General features: G+C 32.0%; 3 protein-coding genes across 5 annotated transcripts; 1 reads left to right on the top strand and 2 right to left on the bottom strand.

Moving 5' to 3' along the window:
* Positions 1–610: 610 nt before the first annotated feature.
* On the top strand, positions 611–4,514 carry Art1 (arginine methyltransferase 1). The gene is made up of 8 exons (XM_013315594.1): positions 611–949; positions 1,064–1,224; positions 1,588–1,752; positions 2,017–2,165; positions 2,612–2,759; positions 3,053–3,142; positions 3,447–3,596; positions 4,000–4,514. Exons 1-8 carry the CDS (start codon positions 886–888, stop codon positions 4,141–4,143), a joined length of 1,071 nt encoding a protein of 356 aa, XP_013171048.1. The 5' UTR covers positions 611–885; the 3' UTR covers positions 4,144–4,514.
* A 1,548-nt stretch (positions 4,515–6,062) lies between these two features.
* On the bottom strand, positions 6,063–8,466 carry LOC106120029 (uncharacterized). 3 transcript variants are annotated; one of them, XM_013315197.1, is made up of 4 exons: positions 8,338–8,466; positions 8,050–8,097; positions 6,697–6,903; positions 6,063–6,274 (listed from the first exon to the last, which is right to left on the bottom strand). In XM_013315197.1, the coding sequence occupies exons 1-4, from the start codon at positions 8,390–8,392 to the stop codon at positions 6,144–6,146; spliced, it is 441 nt and encodes a 146-aa protein (XP_013170651.1). In that variant the 5' UTR covers positions 8,393–8,466; the 3' UTR covers positions 6,063–6,143. The 3 variants fall into 3 exon arrangements, with proteins under 3 accessions (XP_013170651.1, XP_013170650.1, XP_013170652.1); XM_013315196.1 differs by having other exon boundaries at positions 6,065–6,274; positions 6,697–6,939; XM_013315198.1 differs by lacking the exon at positions 8,050–8,097 and having other exon boundaries at positions 6,065–6,274; positions 6,697–6,939.
* A 1,657-nt stretch (positions 8,467–10,123) lies between these two features.
* LOC106120064 (fatty acid-binding protein-like) lies at positions 10,124–11,722 on the bottom strand (the record flags this gene model as incomplete). Its single annotated transcript, NM_001312302.1, is given in 3 exon segments — positions 10,124–10,941; positions 11,569–11,676; positions 11,679–11,722. Coding segments are annotated over 2 exon segments (311 nt in total), but the record flags the coding sequence as incomplete, so codon positions are not given.
* Positions 11,723–13,008: the final 1,286 nt, after the last annotated feature.

Below are 13,008 nucleotides of genomic sequence, written 5' to 3'. Positions count from 1 at the left end.
ATTATAGACCGAGAATGCTATCTAAGCCGGTAGGAATATAAGTTAAATTAAATTATGACAACTCACTAGCGCCCCCCTGTCAACGTCAAAAATGTCACAAGATCCTTTTCTTAATATTTTTTTTTATTTCATTCTCTATATATCTATGTAGGTTTTATATATATATTCTAAAAGAACTATACGTGATAGCAATTCAGATATTCTTGTTTGACTATATATTTATAGCTCTTTAATATACGTGTTAACTTTATGGATTTACTCTTGATAAATCGGTTGCGAGTCGCTGTCTTTATTTGATAAAACTCTGATAAGCTTTTCCCTATAAATATAGCTAGTTTTCCCTTTGACAATTTGACAACGTCGCAAGGGATTTCCCCTTTCTATTTTCATTGTCATAACACATTGAAGAAATACAACAAATACAACATAAACATTAAAACCATACTTTTGAAAAAATAAAAATCAGTAAATTATAATTCATAATTTAAAAAAAAACAACCAAATCAACTACCGAGACAACCCATAGCTTTTATTAAAAATAAATATTTTTATTGTCTACAGACTATAAAAAGTGAGTCTGAAATTTTGTTAATGCGCCGCGCTTTTTAATCTGTCTTTTTAAACCATTTTGAAGAAAGCTCGTTCTACGGATCGAGTGTATTCATAAGTTTTGTGTTTTACCATTGCAATTTGTGATATTTAGTACTATAATTTCTAGAATTAGCATTAAGTGAACTATAGTAAGGTAATAGGTGTAAAAAAATTGAAATACCATCAACTCACTTCGTGACAGATTGATTGGCGTTCACGTTCAGTAAACGAGTTACAGGTTATAGGCGAAGTTTATTAAATTTTACCAGTAGTATTCGTTTGAGTTAATTTACAATGGAAAGCATGGATGTTGCACAAGAAGGAACTTCGGCGGCTACTACACCGGTGCTCGAAAATGGTAAGTTCCTAAAGCGCTATTGAGTGACGCCCGGCGTCCGTTGACGAAAATGTGCTTTGCTATGCTATTGTTATTACAACGCATTGTTATAAATTTGAGGTTAAAATGTTTTAGGGCCGGACAAGAATGTTGCAGCGGAGGAGATGACATCCAGAGACTATTATTTTGACTCATACGCGCATTTTGGTATCCACGAGGAAATGCTAAAAGATGAAGTTCGCACGCTCACGTATCGAAACGCTATGTACCATAATAGGCATTTATTCAAAGATAAAGTAAGTTCTGATAGCAAAAATTTACATCTGTTTTCTAAAGGTTCGATTATAAAAGTATATATATAACCTGCAAATCAATATTGACAGAAAAAATAATCTTTATTATATGTACTTCAGTATGATTCTTTTGTAATCATAGGTATTAAAAAATTCTAGATATTGGAATAAGGTCTTTACGTTACGATATGAAATATTTTGTCGTGATATAAACAGTTTTAACATCTACCTTACTAACAAACTTTGGAGTTGATATAGATTGTCAGTTTTTAATAGTCGTAGACAATTTTTTTTTCTTCAAAACCAATTGTACAAATTTAATTTAATATTCTTTAGTTGAAACATAATGATTTATAATGTTTACAGACAGTGTTAGACATTGGATGTGGTACGGGCATCCTGTCAATGTTTGCAGCGAAGGCCGGTGCAGCTAAAGTGATAGCAGTGGAGTGCTCCAATATTGTAGACTATGCTCGTAAGATTGTTGAGGCAAACAAACTCGATGATATCATAGAAATTGTCAAAGGAAAGGTGAGGAACCAACTTATTTTAACAAATAGATATGAAGTAAAGATTGTCATATTGTCTAATTTTATGTTCGATTAAGTTGTTATGAATCTATTTATTCTAACTAGTAAATGGTTGACATAATTTGATGAACTCAGTATGAAAGTAAGCTAAGTTTGTTATATGATATTTCTATTGTTTATATATTATCCTTTGAACACCAGAGTTTATATATTTCATTGTACTAAATCAAGAGTTTCTTTTGTAATTTGTACTTTACATTGCCAGGTGGAGGAAGTGGAGTTGCCAGTAGACAAAGTGGACATAATAATATCTGAGTGGATGGGCTACTGCCTGTTCTATGAGAGTATGTTGGATACGGTGTTGTATGCTCGTGATAAGTGGCTGAAACCCGGTGGCATGCTGTTCCCTGACAGGTAATGGATATTATAACAGTATAACAAAGCTTGTTAACTAGGACTAAGTAATAATTGCTTAATGTATAGTAACTGAAAATAAATTTCTTGAATTAGACTTGATTAAATCTTGTTTGTAAAAATAATCATTTTTCTGTTGTTTGTAAGACAAGTTTGTGGTCCAGTTTAGACCAATCAGCAACCACTTTAAAAAAATGGAATTACGAGATTAAATTGCATACTCTATATTACTCATGTTGGGTTTCTGAGATGAAAATCATGGATAAAACATGTACAGTATGAAACATATAGTAGTCTTTGTGATTATCTTCGACAAAACAGAAATAAAAATATATATTAAACAGAGAATTTGGTCTAAAAACCCATGGTCAGGATAACATTGCTGTTTTTGTGTTGCTTGAATACTGATATTGTTGAATTACTATAACATTCTCTGTATTCAATAGATGCACATTGTTCATCTGCGGTATTGAAGATCGGCAGTACAAGGACGAGAAGATCAACTGGTGGGATGATGTGTATGGCTTTGATATGTCCTCCATCCGTAAGGTGGCAATCTCCGAGCCACTTGTTGATGTTGTTGATGCTAAACAGGTCAGCTATTATATAGTTACATTTTAGTAAACTAATTCTTGATGCAGTTATGATAATTATTCTGAGGTCCTAGCATGAACATTTGCGACACGCGTCTTCGAAACGTCAATAACGAAATTTGTCAAAATTTATATTAGATTTGTGAGTGTACTTTATGCCATTTAGGGGTGCTGTACAAACTTTAATACAAATTTTGTCTAAAACACTATGAAAACTTATTCATGATACTGGCCCTGATATCTTCACATACAGACAATGTTTATCATATTTATGGTGGTCTTTATATTTTTCAGGTGGTAACAAATTCTTGTTTGCTGAAAGAAATTGACCTATATACAGTTAAGAAAGAAGATTTGAACTTTGAAGCAAAATTCCATATGCAGGTGAGGACTTAACAAAAAGGTGTACAGGGATTTAAATAAAAAACCCTTGTTTGCAGAAAAATGTGTTAATATTGTAGAACATGAATAACAAAAAGATGTAGACAAACTGATCTGACATTACTAAATTCAAAAGTTTAAATTTCTTCTTTTTTTCTTAGATTTAATGGCAGCTAAAGTGTAAAAACTCCTTGAACAAAAGTTATAGGCATTTTAATAGTAAATAATTACTACTTGATGTTTGTCTGCTCTGTTTAAGTTAAGAAATTCATTTTATTGAAAAAAAATCTGCTAATTGTCTTTCTAGGTCCGTCGTAACGACTTCATCCAAGCTCTGGTGACATTCTTCAATGTAGAGTTCACTAAGTCTCACAAGAGGCTGGGCTTCAGCACCGCTCCCGAGGCACCGTACACACATTGGAAGCAGACCGTCTTCTACTTTGATGAGTATATGACGGTTAGTTATCTCGTTGATTTATTTAAAGCTAAAGAGATGGATACTTATTAAAGTAGCCTATTTTTCGTGCAATACAGCTTTTCTTAAAAGTATTTAAGTTATAAACTAGTTGTCGCCAATGACTGTCCGCCTGGAATTAAAAAATTAAAAATTTCAGCAAGCTCCATGCAGACCTAGAGATACCTTAAGAAACAACTTATCCATACATCCAAAAATTCATGTTTATAATATACGCAGGATAGTAAAGTTACATTAACTTATTGTAAACCAACTGAGTAGTCCTAAACTGTACTAAAGGAGTTTTGACTGACAGTTTAGCCTTTGTTGCCTTATTGTATACAACGCAAAATAGGCTTAGACCCCATTCTAATAGAAATTAATATACAATAATAAATTATTACAGGTGAAGAAAGGTGAAGAGATAACAGGCACATTCTCTATGAAACAGAATGAACGGAACAACCGTGACCTTGACTTTGAAGTGGAGATTGAGTTCAAGGGAGAACTCTGTCAGGTCAAAGAGAAGAATCACTACAGAATGCGTTGAGTGTGGCTCCCGGTGACTCAATGTAGACTCACTATGCTCAACCCGAGCATTGATAGTGATATTAAGTTTTTATTTCTCAGTGTGAAGGACATGTTTCTATGTGAAGTATTACAGTTCAAAAAATGTTTTCGTTGAGTAAAAGTTGAAGAATTGTACATCATATAGATGCTAGAATGCAATGAAACACAATTATCCAGTAAATATTATTGGGTATTTAAATTGTTGTTTACTCGTGTCAAATTTGCCAAAACAACTCAATTTGCAAGTGCGGAATTAACTGTGTTGTAACCATGTGTAAAACAAAATATTCATTGGAATATTTTCTTTTTCTTTTAATTTACTTTTTCAATTATCAAATAATGTTGTAAATTTTGAATGTGAAACGACAAAATACAATAAATGGAAAATACAAATTAAACATAGAATTAAGTAATTAACGGGTCGAATTGAAATTTTTTACACAATTTGGTATTTCAATAGCTCAGTAATGTATACATTTTATTACACAAAAACATTCATTAAATGTAAGTTTTCCATTGTTTAACAAATTTACCTTGTCTTGTATATTATAAGTTCATTTTATGACTAAACTTCGTATTATTTCTCAACAATATCTTAAAAAAAACCTTAGAAGAAAAGTAAAAGTCTTTGGGCTCGTCGCGATACTTGAGGAAAAGTATATTTGGCTTCATTTCCAACCAAAAATAGTACATCTTTATGGTAGACCTTTACGAGTACCAATTTAGGCAAAATTTATTGATATTAAAAGAAAACTAACGGAAGTATCTGGGGGTCTAGCACGAATATGTGTGAGAATTTTTTCGTAACGTAACAGAAAAAGTATTAGAATTTGTACAACGCCCCTACCAGGTGTGTAGTGCACCAACAAATCTCATTACGTTATTTTGTCGATGCCGTTACGAAACGTCAAATATTCGTGGTAGACCATCTGAAGAAAATTTAGTTTGACGAATTCTTCATAGGTTATGAATATGTCTTCATACTTTATGATATGTTAAATCCTAGTATACAATTTTGGTTAAAATCTAATGAATACTTTGTATTCCTTTAATACAAACATTTTGTTTCAAGTGGCAGTATGTAAAAAACTAAATATATTCATTAAGCCACCACGTGTTTTATTTTTGAACCTTACTTATATTTTTTCCACAATTTCTGTACCACTGCTACAATAGATTAAAAAAAACTCATTCTTTTTGAAAAAAAACAGAGGTAAGATCATAAAATAGGAACATATTAGTAGAAACAATACGTTATTATTTAGAACGGCCTATACGTCCGAATTTCGGATGTAAAGAGGTAAGGATGTGTTGCCAGTCTTATGAAAAGAAGGGGAACCCACCCCACAACATCACTTTCCACGTTCATTTGATAACCTTCCATGTGTTCTCTTACAATTTATATATATTATGTTTACTAGTACTATCTATTTAGGTCATATTTTAATCCTAACGTCATATAGTATATTAAATAAGTTAAGATTTAGTGAACTTACAGCGACCGCAGTTAATAAGCTTTAGCGAAGTTAATATAGTGCTACTAAGTTAGACGTGTGCTCGGCACAGCGCGTCACATTCGTTTTATAAGTCTCCTCAAACAAGCAGGGTTTAACCATAATATTCTATTCGCTTTGTTTAAACTTTAAGAACATTTTCGTCAAATTGTTCTCTTTATTTTTCTGAGAACATGTTATAGGTGACCTATGGCCTATACTATATACCTATAGGCCAACCGTAAGAGAGGACACTTATCAAGGGATGGGACGTTCTTAAAAATACAAATATGAGTTGACTTTATGTTTTTGTTAAATATAATAGTTAAAAAGTTATGTCTTCATATTTCTATGAATAACATAATGGAGTTGTTAGATCGCTTATAAATAAAGGAAAACGCAGAATGATTTTAAGTTTTTATTTTGTCTTAAAACTATCACGTATTACCATTTTAAAATTATGTAAGCATAGAGTTAATAGAGTTAATTATACGACAACATTGGGTAAAGCGCTCCTCTGAACATCGACGCAGCAGCAGTTGGTGATGAGATGGTACTCCTCACAGGAGTTGGCATACACAAAGTTGCAGTTGGTACTGTGGCAGTGGAACGACATGACTGTGAACAACACATGTTTATGAATCCAAAAATCTTATGTTAATCGTGGTTAAAAGTAAAGTATAATAATTTTTTTGAATCTCCACCTTTTTTTTTTCAAAAATAACCCGTTACAGTATGCTGTAAACCACCACTTTAAATTCTGACCGTGTGTTTCTGAGACCTAACTCTCTCTATAAAACATCGTCGTCCCTGTCATTATGTTTGACAAAACAGAAATAACAATATGTTTTAAACGCAGATTTTGGACTCAAAAACCTACGGTGTTCAAAATTAAGGTTATGGTATGTCTCTTGGAATCCAAACATTAGGCCATTTTAATAATTCAAAAATCGAGAATCAATCCCAATATTTTTACTTTTCTTTTCAGTAGCTTTTTTAGTTTTTCCTTTATAGCTTGAAATGATTATCAATTTACTTACAACCAGAATGTTCACAACAGCACGCGTCATGAGCCTGCTTGTAGGAACAGTAGCTGTATACCGAAGAATCGCAGAGCGGACAACCCGGATGAGCACCAGGTGGCCCCACCACACCTGGATGGTATCCCGGATATTGTCCTTGGTAGCCGCCGCCCGGGTAGTACCCGCCCGGATACCTTTCTGGATAATGCCCGTTCCCGTAGCCTCCTAGTAAATAGTCCAGTATTTGGCTAAATCCTATACCTGTTGGTGAAGTGAATGAATGAATGAATGGTTACATGAGTGAATGATGTTGGTTAGGTTGACATCACTGGCCTCTATAGATAGACTGGTTATGAGACGTGGTATTTTGTGACTATTCGATTTTCAACATTTTGGCGCTGATAGTTGTGGTTTGTAGCGGTGGTGTAGATTCGAACTAATAATATAAGATAGTATTAACTGTCACGTAACATCAAGAGGCACGGTTAAATCGGAATGAAACAATACTTGTTATTTCCAAGCAATCGCCTATCTATTTATAGAGATCAGTGAGTTTACATGCAATTGTGCTGATTGATATGGATAAATATGAAAAGAGAAATTCCATTTTCCCTGACACAACTGACTTTTTTCCTTTGATCGTGTGCAAAGAAAACCTGAAGCCTTTTTGTTCGTAATAAATATATTACTAAAGAAGATATTCTAGACACAATTTGAAGTTTAAAGAACTATGTTTTATGTTTCAAAACAAGGGATTTTTAATAGATTGCCTCCGATATCAAAATAAAAAAATTATAATTGCTATTAAATAATAAGCTAAAATATTTTCATACCATATTTTATTATCATTGAACAAATATTATGTTACCGAAAACCTCTGTAATAGAAATTATATAAAATGGTGACGATGACCGACATTTTAGTAATGATTGTGAATGGAAAATGAAATTATTACGTGAATGACAATGGAAAATTAATGACGTCACGACATTTAATTAATGTCGCATTGTTTCAATTAATCAAGTTTAGTTTAAGCGAGTTTTTTTGACAAAGTTTAATTTATTCTATACATATCTAGCGTTACCTTTATTTTGAGCTGACTTCAAAAGAATTCGTTTGTATTTTTTTTAGAAAAATGATCTTAAAACTGAACAATTTTTGTTTACTGCAACTGCATACGAAAGAAAAACTTTTAATAAATGTAAAATTAAATAAGCATTGTCCATTCAACATGTTTAGTATATTAAATACTTTGAATTAAAATCATAGATTTTTTAAATATTTTATGACAAAAACAAAAAAAAAACTAGCTTGATAGTCTCATATGAATGATGATGCACCGAAAGCTCGTTCAGAAATCGTTCATCTTACCGGTTGGCACTTTAACTCTGCTGGTCTCGTAATTATTCTGAGCCTCACCTATTGATTAAAACTTTATTTGTAAAGGTAAAAAATTTAAATGACTGCTTTTAATAGTAGTTAGAACAATAAAAAGTAGTAACCTACAAGAAGTTTTGTTTAATAAATCTTACTAAATTGTAATTAAAAATTTATATTTAAACTGAAATATACTATTTTTGCAATGTATAAATAAAATATTTAGAAATTATATAACACACAAAGTGCACTATTTTTTTTCAATGAAATAAAAAAACTTACCATGGCTGAGAGCGATGACAGTAAGAAAAACAAATAATACAAGTTTTCCCGCCATTTTTCGTGCTGTCACTTGTTTTTCGATATGTATTAGCAGTGTAGCCTCTTCAGTGTGTGCTGGTCAGCCGTAACTGATGCCAATTGAATGTAAATAATGAAAATAAGCCGGCTTAAGACACAGCCAAAGCTTGTTTTACCAGTACACTCGCGAACAAAAATAAAAATAACTTGTTTATCATATCTTGGCGTCGGAGTTATATATATTAAAAGTAAAATAGAAGAAAATACATTTAAATACTAACAGTAATAAAACTGATTCTCGTAATATTTAATTGAAAAGAAGTTCTGCTTAAATTTTTAATAATTTTTGACCATACGACTGCAGCCTGGTAAAGTATTTTTTTTTAATGTAGCCAATAGCAAGCGGTCACATAAATTCGCCAAAATAGCGAATATATTTCAATGCATTGTGCACACATGTGTACTCCATAAAATGCTAATTATTATTAATCCAAGGGCTTTGCAGTGGCCCTTAGTCCTCCAGTCCACTAGTTAAGGAGCCGCTCTCTTGCAATTATATGACATTCTAAACATGCAATTAAAATGTCGGTAAACATCCGCTCTTGTGCAATATTAATAATTAATTAAATTGACGTTTGAACGTATTATTTTTTTTCTCTATTTTGTCTCTGGAGTGAAGTGTCCCCTTCCTTTGTTTTTATTTTGTTTTCGGTTTGGTTAAAACTATTTCTGTTAAAATATGGTTAAAAATATTTAGAAAACTATTTCTGTTGAATATTTCACAATTATGCAATAAAAAAATAAAGAAATTTTGTAATTTTTTGGTGTAACGAATAAAATTGTAAACATTTTTGTACGCGATTTCCCACAAATCCAAACTACAGATGTCAGCTAGCATCATTCGCGGATGATAGACATCTACCGCCTTCGCCTTAATAGAGCATAACTAACTTTTTTTCTGTTAAAAAAGGTTTAATAGTTGTGTCTATCTGTGGTAATGTCAGGGCCGGGAGCCGGGGTGCTTGACCGCATAGCCAATGAACCCAAGATACCGTAACCGCGAAACCAGTCTGTGCATCAACTGATGTGTGTTTAAACGTTTATAAGATTAATTTTGAATTTAGAATAAATTTTATGATAATTAGCAAAGACATAATAGACAGATGGTAATAGACAATTAAAATTGTCTTTGGTTGTCCAGGATTCCTTGTTTATAGATTATGCTTTTTTAATATGCATGGCTGAAAATTGTAAGAAACGTTTATGATTAACTCTTTTCTCTATGTCTGTACTTATCTTATATTTACTCCCTAATTACAAATATTACAAACAATTTATTCTTAGCTGTTAGAAAGAGTAAGAATTTAATATTTTTGTCTTTATTGTATTGGCAGTAATTACGGTTATACTTTGCAAATACTACGTCTGGTTAAACTCTAAAGCTATTATAATATCGTTAAATCTTAAAAGCTTCGTGTTTGCGTGATGTTTTGTTTCCTATCTAGTAGACCGTTGCATCATTTTTCTTTTGATCAAATTCACAATGGGGTTTCTTAATAAAGCCTTAACTACTGTGTAGCATTACTTCGTTTTAGTTGTGAATGTTTGTGGCTATTCAAAATGTAGTGTCGCCATCTGTTGGTGCATTTCGATATCATTCTGAAACTTTAGTTACGTTTTTTTTTAATTCATAGGTTATAAATAACAAAATAAAATGATAATTTTAACAAATTAATATATTTATTTTTTAACTTAGAAAAATTAAAAAAATCGCAAAACTTTTACAACATGTCAGATGAGGTGAAACAATTATAACAGTTGTGCAAAATCAATATTAAAATATCAATGTTAATTTATCCTAACTTTATAAGATACAGCGTATTTTATTATTTATAATAGGCACTTAAGGTAACATAACCGCATTTGCTTTGTACACACTATATTACAATATAGTTAAAAATATAAAAAAGAATGCATTCGTGTAGTCAAATCATTATAAGTACTTCTTACGCTTTATATAATTTCAACATGCCTGTGATCAGTGGTCAAATACGAACCTCTATTACATTCTATTATGTATCTCACTTAGCGACTAAAATCGTTGGGTTTAGAAGATTTACGTTAACTGTTTATGAAGGGTTATTGTGGTCAAAAATCTATGATTCTGTAGGTTTTGTTATACTGAACTCAACTTGTCTTGTTGCTCTTGATGTCTCAGCTTGATGGCCGTATCCCATCCCTATCATTGCATTTACAAACGTTCTAGAAACCTAAATTGAGATAACCAACGAGTAACTATAGTTTTATAGTAGTTTAAATAAGTGGACGTCAAATTCATTGATGGTCTTTTCTATTAAATTAAGATAGTAAATTGAATTTAAACTTAACCTAACTTAATATAAGGTTCAAGTTTCATAGCACGCATGATGTCCCCCGTGACGGAGCATCTGCCAGCCTGCATGATGACCCTCGCGTCCTCTTTGCCAGTCACCAGCTGCTTAAAATAGTGTTCGTTTAAGGTAAACGTAGTGTCTGGGTCTTCTTCAGGCTCACCCTCGTATGCGGTCACCTGATTCAGGTCTAACGCTGAAAGGGAGAAGGGAAAGAGTTTAGTGGACTGTTTTTATCACGATCAACATAAGTTATAACTCTCTTTCTCTCTATCTCTTTCTCTAGAGCTAATATGGTGGTGATGTCAGCTTTCATAATATGCAATTAATTGTAAAAATTAAATATTATAATTTATTCATCATCATCACCAATTTATTTCTGTCCTTTTCTCTGTAAATGATTGGCACTGTACTACTTATATACATCTCTATCAGCTGTTATATCTGAATCCACTCCCTTTTTACACATATATTCTCTTACATACAATCCATCCATTCTTCCTTTAGCCCTTTTCTACCTTCGTATCAATTTCCATTCATTAATTAGTTTATCTAATTTGTTGCAGTCAGAGTCTTTAATTGTACACTAACATAACAACATCCTTAGTGTCGATTTGAGATTTTCTCCTAGCGCTGTTACACGGCAATAAGTTACACTTTGCAGAAAGCCAGATGTATTGGAAGACCCATCAGTGGGTGTTGAATCTAGGTTTTCTTTATTGTTAAAATATTATCATCATTTTTGTTTTATTGAAAAAAAACACACTAACATTATTATTTGCGTATCTTTCCCAGTGGAAACGTAGTAATGGTTAATACTTACTCCAGCTGTAAACAGATGTGCCTTTGATGATGTTAAATAGGAACACGCCCCCCACTTCCTTTGCCTTGACGGGGTCCAGCTTGCTCAGCCGTGATTTTATCTTCATCACAAGTTCAGATTTGCTCAGGTTCGCGTTGTCACTCTGAACCGCTCCCTGGAATATTGAAATGTACTTTTAACCGTCTAGTAAGTAATAGATTTTTTTTCTCTTTGTTATCATCATCATCAACCTGCCCTTATGCCTATTGAGGATCGGCACAGTATGCACTACTCCTCCATACATCTCTATCAGCCGTCATATCCGGATCTACCTCCTTCCTACGCATATCCTCTTTCACACAGTCATTCCATACTTTTTTTGGTCTTCCTCTACCTTTGTAGCCACATTCAATCTCGTTACTTTTTTGCTTATATCATCATCATCCCTCCGCATAACATGCCCAAATCACGCAAATCTTTTACTCCTCGATTTCTCGATCACTGGCGCTACTTTAAAACTTTCTCAATATATACATTAGTCTTTGTGTTTTCAAAATATTATAACAAATACTTGACACACTATAAAATAATTTGACAAACAGTATTTGAATATTCTTATTATATATTCAAACTGTTTTGTAAAAATATAATAAAAATTACACATTAAATAAAATCTAGTTGTTTATAATAAAAAATATATATATTTTAAATTGGATAAGACGAAGTAATAAATAAAAAAATAAAATAAAATAAAAATAAAAAAAGTGAAACTTGTTTATTTTAGGTGTCCATTATATTTAGAGTTAATAATTTATTACTATAAATGCTAAAATATAAACAAAAAAATACTTGCCATATTGTATGTGGTGTGCCGAGTGCCGTTGCGAGTACACAGTGCGGACTCGGAAGACGGTCGAGAGCTTTCTCTATTGCAACACTCTCTGACTTGTTACAGTGACCATGTTTATTAAAAGTCCTGGATTAAGTTCTTAATGTATGATTGTTTATTTAAGTTGGTAATATTACATGTGATATATTTCTCTCAGTTATTAGATTTTTGGATTAATCTTATTAGTTTGTAGTAACAATCAAATTTGACAGGACCAATTAGTCGTAATAGCCCCCTGGTCCGTATATGTAACGAAATTAATTTTATCAACAATTTAAGATGTTTTTAAAATAAATTATTATGTGCATGCCTTTATTTGGCAAACATAGCCAAAATGTTTGTGTAAATTTTCTCATTGTTCTATTTTATATGCGTACTGCGTAGTCTTAATTAATAAAATAAGTAATTTAATGATATTTTGAGTCAAAAATAAAATGAACATACCATGACTTATTTGAATTCCTTCAATAATACTGTTTGGAGGTGGTATTATTTATGATTAAATTAAAATCCCCTTCAGTCCTAACTTTGAACTAAGATGTATTACCCTGAAAAGTGAGTTCCTAAATTAT

This window comes from Papilio xuthus, unplaced genomic scaffold, assembly GCF_000836235.2.
Source record: "Papilio xuthus unplaced genomic scaffold, Pxut_1.1 DF826961.1, whole genome shotgun sequence".
Taxonomy (NCBI): Eukaryota; Metazoa; Arthropoda; class Insecta; order Lepidoptera; family Papilionidae; genus Papilio; species Papilio xuthus.
The sequence above is the reverse complement of the archived record's forward strand: the minus strand, read 5'-3'. Positions and strand labels throughout refer to the sequence as shown.